This window comes from Haemorhous mexicanus, chromosome 2, assembly GCF_027477595.1.
Source record: "Haemorhous mexicanus isolate bHaeMex1 chromosome 2, bHaeMex1.pri, whole genome shotgun sequence".
Taxonomy (NCBI): domain Eukaryota; kingdom Metazoa; phylum Chordata; class Aves; order Passeriformes; family Fringillidae; genus Haemorhous; species Haemorhous mexicanus.
The window spans coordinates 109,067,614-109,086,737 of NC_082342.1; the positions used below are offsets into that span (position 1 = coordinate 109,067,614).

The 19,124-nt window shown below is 44.9% G+C and overlaps 1 protein-coding gene across 4 annotated transcripts in view; it reads right to left on the reverse strand.

The window, feature by feature from the left end:
- Window positions 1–3,311: 3,311 nt before the first annotated feature.
- Window positions 3,312–19,124, reverse strand: part of PCYT1B (phosphate cytidylyltransferase 1B, choline) — a 31,847-nt gene continuing 16,034 nt past the window's right edge. The window contains exons 4-9 of one of the 4 annotated variants that reach the window (XM_059839924.1): window positions 17,924–18,075; window positions 16,936–17,014; window positions 13,725–13,867; window positions 11,369–11,557; window positions 8,409–8,498; window positions 3,312–6,321 (exon numbers count right to left, since the gene is read on the reverse strand). In XM_059839924.1, coding sequence (XP_059695907.1) covers window positions 6,115–6,321; window positions 8,409–8,498; window positions 11,369–11,557; window positions 13,725–13,867; window positions 16,936–17,014; window positions 17,924–18,075 — 860 coding nt within the window. In that variant the 3' untranslated portion in view covers window positions 3,312–6,114. Of the gene's footprint in view, window positions 6,322–6,883; window positions 7,198–8,408; window positions 8,499–11,368; window positions 11,558–13,724; window positions 13,868–16,935; window positions 17,015–17,923; window positions 18,076–19,124 lie in introns of those variants that run through there. The other 3 variants (XM_059839926.1, XM_059839925.1, XM_059839927.1) reach the window with 3 other exon arrangements.

Genomic DNA, 19,124 nt, shown 5'->3' on the forward strand with positions numbered 1-19,124 from the left:
CTCTCTGTTGTTGCACTAAAGGTTGTTTTCCCCCCAGGGAAACAAATCTTCCTTCTTGGTTTTCAGATCTGGGAGTCCCTTCAGTGAATGGGTGTCTGTCAGTGTGCTGCAGCACTTGAAAACTGCCTGTGTAAAACTGCTGGTCCTGCAGGTTGTAATGGACACGGCTGCCACTCACCAACTATTTCACAAATAGCCATTTGTGATGGGTGAAGAGGCTGGAGTTATGCTTGATTCTGGTCTTTTGAAATGCATTTTGTCTTGCTGTTAGTGCTGAAATACATAATGCATCTCAGCTTTTGGGTTCTTGGTAAACAGTTGAGTAAAACACGCAAGATGTCTTGGGTAGTTCTCTGTGGGTGCAATTTCATTCAGGTCAGAATGGCCAGAGTCAGTTCTGCTGATGGTATGGTACCACCACTCTTTGCATAATGGCTGCGTTTTAATTAGCTCTGTCGAAGTTTAAGAGGTGTTTGACCTCATAGCATTATTTCTTTTTTCCTTTCTTTAAAAGATACAGACTGTGAGCTCATGGGTTTTCTAACAGTTCTTCATGTTCTCTCTGTGGCTGTGGTACCATGTTTGTGCTCTGGGGTCATTTGAAGAAAAGGCTCTCTCGAGGAGGAAAAAGGAAATTAAAACAAGCCACCCAAGATCTGTGATGCTGTTTGAATCATATTTAATTTGGAACCAGCTATTCTGGGGGCATTTGTTAATTCTTACACAGGATAATGGCTTTATGCAGTTTTGTTTGCATGTGAATATGAATATTTAAAATGTTAGGTTGGTTCTTTTCTAGAATAAATGCACTCATTTGTGAGAGGCCTTTTAGACAACCAAGGTTTGGACGAGTGGAAAAAATGAAAATTTCCCCCAAGGGATAGTTTCCCATTTTGTTTTGGCTTTTGGCTTTTAATGACATTCCACAGAAGTGCAAGCTCGGGACACTGGTAAAAATGAAGCTCATTAACTTTTAAACTGATTATGATATAAACTATCTTAAGTATGGCCAAGTAGCAAAGTAACTGGATCCCTACTGATTAATGTGTTAGTTTTGAAATGAAAAAGCTGGAGCCCAGAATGGTGTGTAGAACATTAAAATAACATCCCCTGTTGGTAGTCAGAACTGGTCACTTGTAAAGAGCAGGTTATAATTAATCTGCTCTTACTGCGCAGATGATGCCTTTGCAGTTCAGAGTCACTTTATTTTATGGAAAACCAGTGCTTGTAGAGAAATGTGATTAGAGAATCACAGGAATATGGTAAAAAAATACCACAAAATGTGCTGAAGAAGACATAATTTATTCTGTCACAGCTGTGTCTAGAATTTGAAGTTTGTGTGAGACTTGATGTGCACATGCAGCCTGGTTGGTGCCACCAGGGAAGATTTTCCCTTTTGAGTGTTCCTGCTGTCACGTGCTTAGGCACAGGAATAATTGTTTTGAGATAATGGAACATTTTTCTCTTCATTAATCCCATTAAATATTTAAAAAATTAAATTGTGTTTATGTGAAAGGCAAAATTGCCTCACCTGGGTCAGAACCTGCAGTTCCCCATTCCTTGTTGAAGCAGGGATTGATGCCGTTGAAGGAGAGGATCCTAAAAGGAGATGGAGATACCAGGTGTGAAAGAACTGTTTGAACTGGCCACGAATAAGTGCTGGGGCAGGGCAGTTCAGGTCTCACATGTGAGGAACTGGTTGTAACACGGGAGCTGCTGCATTCTGCCAGGAGATCAGCAAACGCGCTCGTCCTGGGAAGCGCCTCAGTGTTTGCTGCAGTCTCGGTCCCACGTTCCCCACTTAGCACAGTGGAAGTGCATGTCCAAAGGCTTTCAGTTATTTTTATTCAAGTCTGTGTCTGTCTCTTCTCCCCTCAGGAAGAGCCATGAGGCCATGAGGCAGTGGCCTTGCTTTCCATTTGGATTAGAAATGTTAACACTGCCCTTCCTTACACCAGGAAGGGGCCTTCCCTGTGGAAAAGGGCAGAAAACACTGTGTGTGTGTGTGTGTGTGTGTGTGTGTGTGTGTGTGTGTGTGTGTGTGTGTGTGTGTGCGTGCTTGTGGAACACACATTGTGAGAGGAAAGTGATCTCTTGTCAAAATCCAAATCAGAAGAGTTCTCAAGATGATTTGATACTTGAAAGGGTCTCCATGCAAGAGGCAAAGCCCTGGCTCCATTTTCTGCCTCATTTTCAGCTCTGTTTTATGAGAAGGTCAGGGAGTTATGTGCTATCACACAGGAGACTTTCCATGATGGTTTGGTACCCTTTTACAAGCAAATTTACTGTAGCTGATATCAAACCTTCCTTCCTGCTGAGCTGACAGGCCTGGTGTTGGTTCAGGGACTGTCTTGTTCCTGAGGGGTCCCCTCTGGGCTGGGCTGTACATTGTAAGCTCACTCCCAGGGATGTTCCTTATACATCTCCCAAGTGGTACCAAGGCACTGCTGAAAACAGACCCAAATCCATCTCAGGTGATACAGGGAACCTTGTATTATGTGGGAGCCTTTTGGTGTATTAAATAGTGTGTACCATTAAATAGATTCTGTCTTATGCTCAATGACTTTGAAATTTGCTTATTCTCTAATTAAAAATGTCTTGGCTAGAAGTCCTGAGCCTCCATTTGCTGTTTCAGCTTCTCCCTGCCTGAGGCAGGACTGTTGAATAAATAATCTTTAGAGCTGCTGCAGGTACTGACTTGTTACAGAAAGGACAAATGGGAAAGAGCAAAGCAGGAATATTTGTACACCAGACTGACTTGGTTCAGGGAAAAGTCCAAAAGCCAGTGTCAGGATTTGTCCCTGTGGCTCATGTTTGCTGCTGCCATTTTCCATCTAGCACAGCCATACATCATCTTGGCACCCACAAGAGCAACTCAGTTGCTGCTGGGGAGGGTTTTCAGCAGTGGAACCAGATTGGCTGCAAAAGCACCATTTTTCTTCCACTTTGAAGTAAGAGTTAAATATCGGCTCCTGATTCCACTGTGCTGGGGCAGGGTAAAGAAGGTATCACACTGCTGCTGTCTAATGCTGCACCTTTCCAGCTGGGACAAGCACTTCCTCACCTCCACCCACACTTTTCTGGCTGCAAGGTAAAGGCAAGGAGAGGTGATCCTGTTCGTGCAGAGAGCAGCAGAACAAGCAGCAGCCTTTTGGGCATGTTGGCAGAGCTTCTCTCGTGGCTTTGTGGGGGCGTAAAGCCCTGGGCTACCAAGGATGGGGATGACAGTCACTGTGCCACCACTGGGGTTTCCCCTGCAGGTTGTGTTCACGTGTCCAAAGATGCTGTAAAATGAAGGGGACAGGCAGCTGTATCTGTCATACACTTTATTGTTCATATGGAGCTTGGCTGATAAATAGGACTAAATTAAAGCAATACTTGTGAAAAGGAAAACCCAACCATGACTCAGAAGTGCAAAATTGCCTGCCACATGTCCAGACACCATGAGGTTCTGGTTTGCAAGAGACAGCACATGAATGTACCAGCAGGGCAAAGGCTTCAGCTTAGTGATACCCTAAATGCAAACAGGACACCTGGTACAGAATATGGCTTTGTTGCTGGGTAGCCACCTGTGACCCTGAGAAACAGCTTCTGTTAAGAACAGGTCACTGGTGAGTTTTTCTCTAGTTCCTGTGAACAAGTTTTGGTGCTGTCTCCACTTAAACTACTGAGCAAGGGCTGCTGAACAGTAAGTGCTAGGAAAGTAAAATGAACAAGAAACAACGGTAAAAGCCAGGAACAACAAATCCTTGCCCACCTCCACTGCATTTGGATATGGCTCATCTCTCAACAGCACCAGTCGAAGCAGACAGTTCCTGTGGTGGTGGAGTGGTTTGTGATGGGAAGACTTACGACTTGCAAAGGATCAGAAAAACTAACAAGTGCATCCCAGGTATGAAATTACAGTAACAGGTTGCCTAAGGCTGAGAAAGATCTTAATTGCACCGTCCCATCAGGCACACAGCTGGCAGCAGCTGAAATATCTGTGGCTGTCCCTTTGCACATTCCACCCTCTTTCCTGCTCACCTCTTTTTGCAGCTCTCTGAAGGAACTAGCTGACTCCAGAGGACAAAGTGCATGAGATGCTGTGTACTTGGTCTTGTGGTGGTCTGAGAAGTGTCTGGCAAAATGTTGCCAGAGAAAAATCAGTTACCTTGTAGTGGAGGAGGGATGAAAGCTGTAGGGAGTGAGCAAAGTGTGGGGCTAATTTGGTGCCTGGTACCAAGGTCTGTAATGTACTTGCCCAGAAGACTATCTGGAAAGGTGTCTACCTACCAACCAGATCACCCAGCCAGGTAAGGACAGCAGCCAGGGGGTGCTGCTGCCAGCAAGCACAGCCACCTCACATGCTTGGGCATCTCGATCCCTCAGTTTTTTTCCAAGAGAGAAGTGGAGCCCTCCCTCCTCCAGCATTTCCTGTGCTGCCTGTGCAGGGATCCAGCAAATGCTGACTGGTGGGGCCCATAGCAGCCAGCGTGTCCTGGTGGGGTTGCAGCTGCAGGCAGTGGTGGCACAGGAGTGCTGCTGTGACTGCAGCCCCCTGCCCGGGCTGCCTGGGGCTGTGCCCACAGGCTGCCTGTGAGACAGGGACAGTGGCAGCTTTTACCTGCTGGCCTGGCACCAAAGCTGCTGCTGGGCTGGAGAGCCCCAAACGTGCCTGTGCACTGAGGCAGCTGTGCCAGGCAAGCTTGGGAGCCAAATGGCATCAGTGGCACAGCCCCATCAGTGGCACAGTGCTGGGGGGTTCCTGCAGCTGTGGGGCAGAGCAGCCCCAGGGCTCAGGAATCCTGCCAGCTCCTGCAGCCACCCCAGCAGGTGTCAGCTGAGGGACTGAATGTGGAACCAGATGTCAGGCAGGACTGGCTTTTCCAACTAGGAAGATCAGCATTGGGGGGACAGCTTCACCTGTGTTTCTGCTTGAGGCTGTACACCTGTCATGGACAGAGAAAGAAAACAGTTGTGCCTAATCCTGTTCAAAAAGTTTCCTTTGTGTTTTGGGGTTTTTTTTTTTTTTTTTCATTTTTTTCTCCATATTAGTGTAGAGGAATAGCCTTGGGATCCTCTGCAGGGGCGGAGGATGTGAATACATCTTGTTTAGAGTTTGATGTCTTTGAACACATCTTGTTTAGAGTTTGATGAGAAGTTTGTACTGGCTGAGTACCATGTGACAACAGCAGCTTGCTTGTCATTTGCTGATACATAGCTGGGAGCAGCAGGTTTTCCTAGAAGGCCATGTCCAAAGGTCTTGGGATATTTTTATAATTCACCAGGAAAAACCATCAGCATCTTCAAACTGTCTTATTTCCTACACCACCACATTCCAGCTATGGCTGTCTTTTCATTTACTTTCTTGCCTTCAAAGTGCAAAGCCAGGGAGCAAACCAGAAGTGATTAGGCAGCTGTTGAGGCACCAGGAACATGGAGAGTGATTTGATAAAGCAAAAAGACCGACTTCTTACCTACACCCCACACAGAGGCTTGGTCAACAAGCAGCACTGAATATGTTAAATGGATTTCCACCAACTTGCCTGGAGATCTCTTCATTTCAGTGCATGATTTGGGCTCTGGGGCAGATGTTATTCAAAAAGAAAAAAAAACCCCAACTTTATTTATTCCCAGTTTCTCAACATATTTGCTGCAGCAATGTCATTCCTTCACATGCCAGAAGAACTCAAGGTCAGCAGGGTACAACTGCATCTTCTCTCTCTGCAGGCTGCAGCCAGCACTTCCTTGTGTGCTGGGTCTGGATCAGGAGCCAGCTGGGCTCCTCCTGCCAGCCCCCCTTGCATGCAGAGCTCCCACAGGCCTGGCCTGGAGCAGCAGCTGGAAAGCAGCAAGACAGGGGCAGGAACTTGCACATAGGTGTGGTTTTCTGCCAGTCCCTGGGGCTGTGCCTGGCAAGTGCTGCTGGCTGGGCCTCCAGCACCGCGAGGGAGTGGGGATGGGATAAGCTCTTCCTGAGATCTCCCTTGCTGTGCTCCAGTTCATTTTTGACATCTCCCAGAGCACGATCCCTGCTGTCAGAGATACCCCTGGTGTTCCTCACGCTTCTCCCCATCCAGTGGTTGAGTTCATAGCTTGTTCTTCTGTCTCATGGTTAAAAAAATATATAATTTATTTTTCATCCTCGTCTCCCTCGCTCATGCTGCTGAGGGAGGCAGAGGCAGCTTTTGGAGAAGAGGGAGGGGAGGTCTTATTGATGACCCAGGGTGGAGATGGAGAACGGGACGGCGAGCGGCCTCGCGTAGGACTGCTGTTGGGGCTCTGCCGGGGAGAAAAGGCCTGGAGCATTCGGCCGCTTCGTTCCTGGAACATCTGCTTCTGCAAAAGCAAAGTGAAAAGATGCTCTTTGAGTACTGCACAGAGGGGAAGGCTGGGGGCAGGCAGGGGTTGCACTGTACCTCTCACCGGGGAGTGAGCAGGGAGCCAGAGCCCTGGAGCATGGCTGGTTTCCTCTGCTGTGCTCATGATAACCTGGTCCTTGCAAGCAAGTTTTTACCTCAGCTGGGCCACCCCCAGTGTGAGAACACTGTGTGTACTGGCCTGAGCCACACACGGGGGACTCCCTTTGTGCTTTTTGCACGTATTGGTCACGCTCTCGTCTCCAAAGGTCACTTTTCTGCCTGAACACTCAGTATTCCTAGTTCCCACAGCCTTTTCCTTCTAGAATGTTGGGAAGGACCACCCCTCTCCTCCTGAGCTTCCTGGCTTTTCTAGCCTTTATTCCTCTGTCTGTTCTTAAGGGAGACAGCCTGGTGCCTGCCAAGTACTGGCAGCCACTTCCCCAGCTGCCTGGAGCAGGCACGACCCAAACCTATAAATTGAGGGTGGGAATGGCAGAATTTGGGTGTCTATTGAAAAGAGAAAACACTTGCAGGCTCTATGTTTTGCTTGGAGCTTTATTGTCACTTTTGTTTTGTAAAGCTGAGTGGAGGCCTGCCAGAGTTGGTGGGGTGGAAGAGACACCTCTGCAGTCAAGCAATCTGCTGCACTAAGGCAAGTGCCTCTACTCTTTAGCAGCAATGTGGCCTTGCATCACGCTGGGTTACGGAAGACATGGTGTGTGCTGTGCAGCTGCTGCAGGCTTCACATGGAAAATGCCAAATCCGAGTGCCCTTCTGCTCCTCCTGGGGATGGGGAGTAAGAAGCCTCAACCTTGGCTGCAGGACTGGCAGTTGAGTCACAGGCGATGCTCGGCTGAAAGGAAGATCCAGCCCCGACAAAGTTAAGTTACCACTCAGGTCTGAGCGGAAAATACTTGTGCAGAATGTACGGGTTTGCCTGTTTTAGCTGAGATCCAGCTTGCAGTTGCCCAGTTTTCATCCTGTTCCTATTCCCCTTCCCTCTGCAGTGACTCTGCCCTGTGCTGACACAGCATCTGGCTGCTCATCTTGCTCTTTCTCCTCCCCTTTGAAACTCAGTATTCCCTGCCAGTGGAGAGGCAGATACTGGTTTCCCCCTCAGGTTTCTGGGTGTTTCCTAAATCCCAGGGCTTAAAAATCAAGCACAAATACTGAACTTAGCTGTTCCTCTGTGAGCTCCCTCTCCTAATTTACATCTTCATCACATTAGCCTTTATTGACTTACTTTTAGAGCCTGGATTTCACTGCAGAACAGAGTGTAAGAACAGTTCCTGCCTGGAGCTACACTTCTCAAGGCTCTCGAGCATAAAAACCCCATGGTGTGTAACCTACCCCTGCACTACTGCTAGGTTCAAATTAGTCAAGACTTCTAAAACCTCAATAGCTAGCAGATGGTGGTTGCTCCTGATAAATGGTGCCAGGAAGCATTCAGATGGGGGAGGATTTCTGCCGCTGAGAGCTGCCAGGATGTCCCCAGGGCTGGCAAAGCCCCAGAGCCTGTCTGCAATTCAGTGGTAGGGGTGCAAAATTTCTCTGTAGATCACAGAAATGTGAGGTTCTGTTGGCTTGTTTCACCCTCTCACTGAAGATAATTACCAAAAAAAAAACCCCATGTTTGATATGAAATATATTTTTCCTGGCCAATCAAAATACTTTGACTTCCTTCTGTTGTAATTTCTAACAACTCAGTGGCACAGTGGTGCTTTGTGGTGGTGTGGTGGCAGTGCTGGAGGACAGCCAAGTGCCCTAGCTTGGCTTCACCTGCACCATCCCATGTGGCAGGGAGTACTTGACTGTGCCTTAGTCACAGAGGCCAGGTTTGGAAAGGAGAATCCCACCTTCCTGCTAAGTCCCTCAGCCAGGCTGTAGGAGACCTCCTTCCTAGGCCTTCAGTGAAGAGTCTGTTGCTGGAACAAACTGATGCACTCACACCTTCAGCAGGGCAAGGGCCCAGCCCCTCCATGTTGCCTCCTGCATTAGAGCTGGAACCACCAGGCTGCTGGCTAAAACCACAGCTCTGCAGGAGGAGGAGGTGGTGTCACTCACCTGCCTCAGAACACCTTTCTCTCCAGCTGTGCTAGCAGGGTCAGTAAGCCATGCTCTTTGCAGGCAAGGAGCTCCTTGGGCCATTGGGTGCTGAAGAAGTAGAACAAGTGTTAATGGCTTCCTTGGAGTGTTGGAGGGTTAGACAAGGCTGGATGCACTGTGGTCCTTTACCACAGGTAGGGAAATAATTTCAAAGCCTCGACTCAAGTAAGCTCAGGTACACCAAACCAGTTTAGGGTTTGTTTTTGGCAAAATTGCTACTGGGACAGAATATTTTGCCTGTTTCTAAATTTTACTGCCTGTATGTTGATACCCCTTTGCTTTATAAAGCAAGTGCCAGCTGGGCGTCTGCTTTTGCGCTTCTGATTGTTCCGAGGCCACTTCAGGTCCAGGCTGCAGACAGGTGGTGTGGCCTAAACACCATCCCAGGGTTCCAGTTGCAACCTGTCTTACCTGAGCCCCTGATGATGTCTGAGGTGTGTCAGCTGTTTGGAAGGCAACCTTCCCCAAGTATCCCTGTGTGCTGAGCAGGGGGAAGCCAGCCCCTTGAAGGGACTCCTCATCTGAAGGGACATTTCTGAGAGACTGGCACAGAAACCCTGCCCTGTGAGCTGTGCTTTCTCTCCACTGACCTCAGCTGTAGGTGCCTGCTTGTACGTGTCTGAGAGGAGCTGGAATGGATACCTGCACCCTGGAGTGGTGTCTCTGCCATTAGGCCCTGTGTGCCAGACTGTTTGGTGGTACTGTCTCACATCACAGAGAAGTTTCATGCCACACTAATCATTGTTTCTGACCTCTCTGACTCTCTTGCAGAAAACATATGCACAGGTGATTGCACAGGTGGGCAAAACTGCCAATGAATTACAGACATGTAGACATTTGAAAACTGACATCTTGACCTCTTTCACAAGCAGGCATTTTTCTGTGGGTTACATAGCCCTTACTTTTAGAAAATTGATGCTAGCATAAAGTATATTATAATAATTATTTGTGAAATAATAATAGCATATTAATGGCATGCAAATTACTGATCTAGGAATCCAGCATGCCCATAACGATTCCTGTACTTTTAATGTCAACATTAAAAGCAACTTCTAACTAACAGTGATAAGGCAAATTAGCATTAATAACAGTTTTGACACTAATAGTAAGTTATCATTTTTTTAAAAGTCTTTCCTGTTGCCAAGGCTCAAACTGATTTTAAAAAAGCTACACCACCTCTCAGCTTGCTGTCACTGATGCTTTTCCTACAACATTGTGAAGAGATTTCACTTCTCTTCTTCTTAGCAAAGGTCCCTGTGATTGCGCCAGACTTCCTACTCTGTGGTCAAACACTTACTCAGGAAACAAGAGTTTCTAATTTTAAAAGACATATGCAGAGCACCTTTTCCTTAATTCAATTTGGTAAAATGTTTTATCAGCAAAGGTTTTTAAAAATGCCATTAGCATGCACTGTTGAGTGGGTAGAGCCAGGAAATAGGATCAATGCTTTCGAATTCTTTCCCTGTCTCTGCACAGCTAAACTCATCTCACCTCCTGTGAATTTCAAGTGCTCTGTTAGCATCAGCTTTAGTTATTCAGAACATATGGCCAAAGGACCATCCCACATGGGGAACACACACCAAGCTCTATGGGCAACAAGTCACACAGGAAGCTTCACATGGATGTGGACGATGTAGGTAAACCTGGGCATTTCATCAGAAGAGCTGCCTTCTTGCCCTTCCCCAGGAACATGCCAGTGTCAATGAACAATCTGTTACATAAACTCACTGCTCGTGTGGCTGGGGCCTGAGTTGGTCAGTGATCACTGCCTTTGGGTGGACAGAAGTAGCTGTATGATGACAGTCTCTGTCCTGAAGCCTTCACAGCCTAATTCTGGGTTTTTCTCAACTGAGTGGTGATCAACATGGCAAGTCAGTGCAAGGATGAGAACTCCAGTAAGAGGCAGGCATTGCATGACTTGGTAGCACTGAGTTGTGATACAGCACTGATGTGAGCTACTTAATCCTACAAAAAAATACCTGCTGCTGAGTTCCTTCCAACAGAAGGTGCCTTTTTCACTCAGAGTTTGCAACCAGAGCAGTGTGTCTGAGATGGTGCCTGCACTGGAGGATCTGGGCTTTCATCCCAACACAAACTCTACATTCAATTTCAGCGTTGTTACTAGTTTCAATGCAGCAATGAAAAGTCATACAAGCAAACAAAGCTTTTTGAGGTTTGGCAAGCTATCAGAACTGACAGATGGGGGCCAGGACTCTTTTGGGGCTCTGAAGGGTCACCAGCTCACCACTCAGTGCATGAGTTTGGTTTGAGCAGGTTTCTCTCCAGAAAGATGCTGTTGCACATTCTGAACTGCCTTTCCAAGGCACTTGGGGACCTTTAGTAAATGGCTCTGTGAAGGCAGCACATACCAAGGAGAGCTTTGCAAGTGCTACAGTCCCACCCGAACCTTCCCTGCAGTCAATTAGATGAGCCTGAACTTGACAAGTAAAATAACTTGGAACTTTTATCAGTAGTTTTTGAAATTAGAAAATTATAATCTTCTACTGCTGCATACAGACCAGGAAGAAAACTACTGAAAACCTTTCCAATGGTCCTGTTTTCCCTCACTACCTCCAGTGAAGATCCCTGATGCAGGAGTGCTTGCATTTAATGCTAACAGGGCCAACAGACTGTATGGGCCTGTTTGCTTGAGTGGTGCGGTGGTGCTCTGCTGAATGCAGTATTAAATTCATCATCACACCTTCACAAAATACAGATATCCCAAACAAGCAACAGCCAGAAGTAGCAAATCCTGCTGTTGCAGTATTGGTATGCATTAATGGCTTCAGCAGCCAGGTTTGCCATAACCCTGCTGTGCTGGCTTTTGAGACAAAGTCTGCAGCAAAAGTATCTGCTCTTCACCTGTGTTAGAGGAGAAATAAAAACACTCAGACTTCCTGGGATGGCAGAATACCTACCCAAGCTCCGTCAGGTCCAAACAGCTCTAAAAAGTTGCCAATAAATTCCCTGGACTTTTCTTCCCATTTCTGAATGAGGTCATGGCTCTTCTCTTCCACCTTGTAAACAAATTCTTTTGACTTTTCCTCCACATTCTTGACTTTTTCTTTCATTTTGTCCACTTGGTTTTGAAAGCGATATTTCTTCTCCTGTTTTAAAAGTGTGGTCAAAGATTAATACAAAAAAAAACTTAGAAATAATTAGCCACAGACAGTTGAGAAGAAGAAAAAAAATTGCATTAATGCATCCTAATACATATGGCCTTGGTTAGCTATTCCCACATTATTTTTATAAATGCAAGTTTAACATTTGTGGAATAAAATGCAGAAGGTACACATTGAAAAGGTTTCTTGTGTGATTACTGTGTTTAATCTACTACATGAATCTTTCTGTATTTTCAAACTGAATGCACTTTGAAATTTATAAGAATCTTGTGAAGGATAGGAGTGGGAAATTAACAGCTCAAACTTCAGAGTAGGCAAAAGGCATATCTCCCTATGTTTCCTAGCAAATGCTGCTGACTTGCCAGCCTGGATGTCAACTTGGACTAAAATGTCTCTTTGGGTAGATTTCCGCACAGCAGAAGGAAAACTCTCATAAATTCTGAGCCTGGCTAATACAGGAGCTTCTGGCTGCAACACAGATGTGTGTAGGCCAATGGCTTATGGCCAGCAAACTTCACAGAAAAGAGAGAACTCCTAATTGCTAAGTCATACAGAAAAAAGAGAGAAGATAATATTAGGGAGCTCCTGGCAAAAGCTTCTGAAATACTTCAGGAATAAAGAGCTTTTGTCTTGAAATGCTTGTGTGCTCCACAAATTTTTGGTACAAGCAAATAAGGAAGGCTGTGCTCTTGAAGGTGTGGTGGTCTGTGTAGAAGCACAGATCACTATGGGCTTTTAATTTTCTGTTAACTCCATTTAATGGCCACTTGAATTTATTTTAAAAAAACAAGCACTCTAGTGGGGTTTATTCCAGCTCACAAATTACTAAAAGAACTGTCTTTGCAGGCCACAAGCACAAACAAAATCCCCAAGGTCCAAAGAAACCTCACTTCCTCTGTACCTAAAGGCTGATCAGCCCTTTAATGAGGAAACCAGTGCTTGTCTGCAAACAAGACCAGTGCTCTTGTGAAATCCTGGGGATTTAATTTTGAGATGAACAGTCTCCAGTGCAAATCAGCATTTCTGCATTTAAATTATTGCAAGCTAAACAATTATGCCAGGAGATTTTTCAGGAGATATCATCGTCTGAGATAGGGGCAAGCATAACTTATGCAACAGTATCTTAACCTCACAGCTGCTCAAGGATAAATTTAGGATAAATTTGAGAATCTCCAAGGCATCCAGCATGCCTTATTTTGATGGATATTTGCAACAGTGATCCTTCTGAGTGGAGTACATCGAAGCAAGACTTTTTAAAGGTGTAGAAGACTTTCAAAAAAAGCACAGTGAAATAAATATTTGTGCCCTGTGATCTGGGGTTTATCTGCCAGACTTCAAAATAAGAAAGATAAACTCTAATGAAATGACACAGTTCAGTCTTTCACAAGGGGGTTTCCAAGCTCCAGGGAGCGAGGTGGGAAGTCCTGCTGTGAGCCATCTCAGAGACCACAACAGAGATTTCAGTTATGTGGGTTATCTTGAGGTCTTAAGCAAGACTTGAAACAGAAAATGAAGGAAGGTAGAGTCTAATTTTCATAAAGTGTTTACTTCCCATTGGAGGGGCAGGCCTGTATGTGGAGGATGAATAATCTGACCCATCCTTTCACATGGCTCTCCTGCCATTGTGGTTTCTGAGCTCTACAGCAGCATCATTTATGTACCAGCTTCCTAGCATACTTCCTTGTCTTTTGAAAACCATTTTAGCTTTCCCTAGTAAGTTCATTGCTCTGTGATTGGCTTTGTTAGGGTTTTTGTTTTGTTGGTTTTTTAATCCTATCACATTGTAGAGAAACTTTGGATCTCAAAATCTATGCTCTCTGGCCTGCCTTCTTGGAATAGGAATATAGAAAGAAATCATGTATTGGGTGCAGCTTCTGGTGTGAGGGTGGGCTCCTTCCTAGTGTGTCATGGTCATCTACAGGTCAAGGAGGAAGGGGGAGCAGCACCTTTGTTAAAAGCGTAAGATGGAAACTAAGCTGCTAATTAAAAGGAGCAATTAAAACTACCCTCAGCTTACCAGTGTCTTTTAAATTAAGTTCTTTCCAGCTATTTTAAAAGCAGCATAAGGAAGATAAAATTTCTTAACCTTTACTTCACATTCAGGATGCTAGCAGAGGGTGTTTGAGGAGCAAACGTGGATCAGTGCACTCACATTGATGAAGCTGACATTCAGCTCCTTGGCGGTGTAGCCTCGCTGCAGGTTGCGCCGGGCGTACACGTCGTAGTCGCGCACGATGCGCGTGATGATGTCCGATGTGGAGATACCTTCGGTTCTCTGCGTAGGTACAAACATTCCTGAGCAAAGTGGGAAAAGAAAGCCTGCTGATAAAGCTTGGCAGGACCAGGCACTGTGGCAGATAGCTGAGGATGAACTTAAAAATGCCTGACAAAAGTAAGAGGCTTGCAATTCTGCCTTATTCCTAGTTCTCTCCTGTTGTTTCTGTGTGAGTTTGGGGAAGGCAAGGTTGCTATACTACTCATTTTTCTCTCAAGTCTTTAGAAAGACTAAAAATCGCCCCCTGTACAGTGTCAGCCGTGATGTGGAAGTTATTAGACTCCACTCCTCCAGTTATTAGACTGGCAGGGGCTCCTGAGCCAGGAAGGCCAAGCTTCACAGCTGTGGCCAATTCACTGAGCAGTTCTTTCCATAAGCACAGCCCTTATTTAATGTTATATAAAGGAGCAGGGAGGTTTGCTGTTCTCCTTTATTTCCACTCCTGTGCTGCACCATCTGACAGTCTCTGTTCTGCTGAGTAGAAGAGACCAGCCTCTGGCCTTGACAAAAGCCAGGAAAAAGATGCATTACAGTAACTGGAAAACACTCTGGAGGTGCCATTGGTTTGTGACAGAAAGATGAAGTGTAATGTGTGTAAAGTGTAGTGTTTCATGTCCATCCAGCCACACCAGTGGCTGCATAACCATCCTCCTTGCTCTGACAAATCAGTCCCCAAGAAAACTGGCCATTTATCAATACTGCTCATGTTTTCCTCAACACAACTGAGATAGATGTGGCTTTCTAATTGCTCCCCAACAAAGCCGGAGCACCTGAACTGTCAATGCAATTCACAAATGCAACAGTAGCAGAGTGCAGGCACACCTAGGTTTAGTAGTTAATTAGGGCTAAAAAGAAAAATTACTACTCTCACTTACATGTAATTGAAACATGAACCTGCTGATGAAAGAGAGAGACAAGACTGGAGATGGTTTGGGAAAAGAAAGTAGTGCTTTGTCTTAAAGTGGTGTTATAGCTCCTGGCAAATGCATTGGTACCTAATTTTACAGGGCTGGAAAAAGACTCAGAGAAGGAATCAAGAAGCTTAGCAGCCTCTTGTGACTAAAAGCTATATGATATTTTTTCTTTCTGATCTCTAATTAATACGCTGCTAAAAAAATAGATTACTTTAATCATGAGCAGACATGTTTCCCTGACTGCTGCTTTTCAGGCTTCCACCAGTCACTCAGAAACTATTTTTGGAAGCAATGAAACCCATTTTGAGCCAGAAACCTTTATAGATAAGAGTTACAAGAATACATGGACAAAATCCAAACCCCACCTTTGTTAAGCTGAAAGTGGAACTGTAGGTGGACATTACCCTTAGTCACTGACTTTGCTTTCATCTGCTTCATGTGCTGGACTGATCCATGTTTTCCAAGCTAACTGTTCACAGATGTGCGCAGTTTCAGTCAGTGCACTGTTACCCAGCTCACCAGTGCCCACATGACCTCCCATCCACTGAAGGTAGTGGGGAATTGGGAGCCCATGAGAATCTACCCAAGGAGCTCCCTGGTTCCCATCCACTTTTCTGCTCTCCAACAACCTGATGTGGGAAAATGGGAGTACTGGAACTATGGAAAAATGTGCAAATGCATCAACAGCCCTGGTCTATTTAAAACAAAACCCCTAGGAGAAAGGGGAAATTCATTATTGTAATAATTCTGCTCTGAAGCATTAGGGACTATAACAGCACTAAATCTCAAAACTCATCACAAATAAGTTAACATTATTCCCAGTTTATACATAGCAAAATTCAGCCATACAAGACCCATGATGCTTCCCTGGTGTCTCGTGGTAACAGACACAATGGACCACAGCTCCCTGAAGCTGCAAGTCTAGACTCTCTTCTGCCAAGTTTGAGTTTCTCATCGGGTTGTGTGTGCACTGTGCCTGTGCTCAATGACAGCAGAGAAGGGTATGCCAGGTTTGGGCACTCTCACACCAAGTCTGCTAATAATCCAGTGACATCAAGAGTTCCTGTCATGTTGTCCTGTACACTCAGCACCTTACAGAAGAAAAGCAAAATAACTGCCTGTCCAGCATGTGTGCAGTATGTCTCTTGGTGACCCGTTCTTACCAGAGGGGCCTTTTTTCACTGCCTCCTGAAGGAAGCCTCTGTTGGCTCTGAAACTATAGAACAGTCATTCCCAAAGGAGGGTTGTGAGTCTGACAGCACAGGGAGGTTTGCAAGTGGAACAAGATCAAAACCTGCTCCTATAAAAAGTTTATTCCTTCAGCTCAGGTCAATAGCTCATCTATAGCTGTCATAGTATAATTTGAGATCACTTTGCATGGCATATTACCATCTGGCAGATTGCTCTGGAATTTTTGCAAGCCTCCAATACACATGTCTATGCAGAACAGAGAGGCTGGATTTGCCAGGGCTCAAAGCAGCATCTCCAGGGAGCAGCAGAAGAAGGATGTGATTTGTTCCTCTTCCTTCCACTGTTCACTCTGTTAGGACAGCTACTACTGGTAAGCAGTGGCTTAACGTTATCTCCTCAAATTTAATTCATCTTCCTTCAACTGATGAGATACAGTTCAGCATCTTCATGTTCAATGTAATATGGTAGTCAACCAAACTGCTAAATGGTCATGGGAAATTAATTACTCTGATAATGATTTAAACCCTTTGCCAGTGTAATGAAAAGAACCCTCAGTGCAAGCGGATCCTAATGGCTCCTGAAGGTTGCCAGTGCTTGCCCATATTAAGAACTGGGATGTGTCAAGGAGGTGTCAGTTTGTGGTTATCAAGAACTGACTAAAGTTGGCTGGCTGCTGTGGGAAATGAACTCATTTTCATCCATTCAAAATTCTTGGTCAAGCACTATAAAATTGTTTTAAAAACACAGATGGGACTATTTTGTGCTAGATCTGAATGGTTTCCTTGGGGTTACAGCAGGAATTCAGCCAAGGATGACCTCTGGGGTTTTCTTTCTGCTCAACTCAGCAGTACCTACCATTAGGGTGTAAGACAATGTGATATTACCTCTACTGCTTCTCTCCCAGCAGTTCTGGTTAAAAGACAGTAAAAGAATTTCAGCTGAGGCAGAAAAGGAAGGTGCTAAAAATGTAAAGCTGCCCTTACCTGCTTCCTTTATGTGTTTGTATACGTCATCCGATCCAGCGGAAGAGTACGGGATGTCATCATGTGCTACAAAGTCAATCTGCCAGTGAACAGAAGAAGAATCACATCACCATCACCAGATTTTGGTTCACTGGGTGATTGTTATGGAGAGTTATCCCTTTTCTTGACTTCAGCTAACTTGTTTTTGACATTCTCATCCTAAAGCCATCACCTAGAGTATTGTACTAGATTTGGGCTGGCAACTGCTGTGTTGTATGATCAATTATGAAGAAACAGAAATCTTCTTTTCAAAAGCACTGCTACTACCACATCACTCTGACTGGCTCAGTGTGATATACAGTACAAAACCCAAGACACAGGCTCCTACTTTTATTCCTACTGCAAAAGCAAGTGGTGAAGCCTTGGCTTTTAAAACCATGGAGGAAGGATAACTGATGTTGGGTCCTTAGGGCTGTGCGTAGGTATATACATGTATACCTAGTACTGTCATGCTGTCCTTTTGTCACCCAGTGATGTAGACACTAAAATCCATCCTACTTAGTTATGCTTTTGTTAAGATTCATATGTGTTGCAAGGCAATCAATAGCATGTAAAACACTCTGTCCTCCTTTTAGAGGCCACATGGTATTTTTACATATTGCACCTGTTGCCATTCCTAAGAAACACACCTTTAATTTAGGACTTAGTCACTAGGTGACAACCTTCCTGTTTACCATCTCCTTTTCTGAAAGTCAATTTATCAGTAATTTTTTCAGTGTTATTTTACACTTCAAAAAACCCAGAAGAGAAATCATCTCAGCATATTGAGAAAAAAAGGCAAAATAAATATAATGTTTTCTGACAGAGATGAGGGCAAGGAATGCTAGGTACCTAATTTCAGTAACTGGAATTAACTGAATATAATAATTTGCTCCACCTAACAGGATTTCAGACTTGCTCATTCTCAACTGTCAGTTTACAAAGGGGAGAGATAAGGGAACAAATGTACCTTATGTTTTTCAAGGAACTCAGGTGTCAGTGTCCAGGGTGCATCTCTGATGACCTCATCCACATAACGACAGTGTCTGAGGGCTTCATATCGCTCAGTTTCATTCATCACAGTGAAGCCTTTGAATTTATGAGTTAAATCATCACTGCAAACTAAAATATAGAAGTATGAGCAAAATGGCTCCACATTCAGTAAAATTAGCATGACCAGCAACTGATTATACTAGGTAAATCCATTAAAGAACTTAGTTATCAGCTTAGCAATTTTTGGGGGTGTTCTAGGGCATCTAAGAGTTCTGCCTGGAGTTGGCAGATACAACTGTGTAATAATGAGACAACCTTCTCTTTCTGGAGCTGCAGCCAGAGGCCAGGTATGGTATTTTAAGACACTTCAGGTGGGATCCTTTACATGCTAAGGTAAACCAATCCCACTCTTAAGTGAAGGTTTCATTGGCTGTGATATTTCAGGGGTGATGGCCAATGCTTTGAAACCAATCAAAGAACACAGCATGGACAATCACAGAGTGCTCACTAACTTCAGGTATCACAAAATGGTTGAGGCAGAAAAAACACTAGATAAAACCTAATCCAAACTCTCTCCCCCCAGCAGAGCCAACCACAGGTTGCACTCCATGTCCAGTTAGATTTCCAAAGATGGAGACCCCTGAGCCTCTCTGGGCCTCCACTTCCTGCTTTTTATTTTTATGTAAACAACACTCTAAAAGGTAAATTGGCCAACAAAGCTCAAAATCACAGTGGGACAGTTTCTCATTAAATAAATCCTGATGGAAAACAAGTCATAGAAAACTTTATAGGAATCTGTCTCCAAGCTTAGCTTTGAGTTCAGCAGGTTTCACAGGAAGAAGAGTAAGGCTTGTGCCATGTTCAAATGGAAAGCTGCTGAAGGAAGCCCCAAGGAAAGGACTGGAAGAAGCCATATGCTCTAGTGAAATGAGCAGAGTTAAAGGTCCAGACACCCTACATCTTAATCTGGATGCACCAATACTTTGTCACATTGCTTTTAAAATGACAGGCAGCAAGACCCACAATACCAGAGGACTGTAAAAGTTAGGTATTATCTTTCTACCCACATAACACTGTGTAAAAACCAGTGACCTTCTCCACAACCACCTCTGTCCAACATTACAGCTACAACAGTCATTTGACACCCCACATGGAATAATGTGATACCCATTTATAGC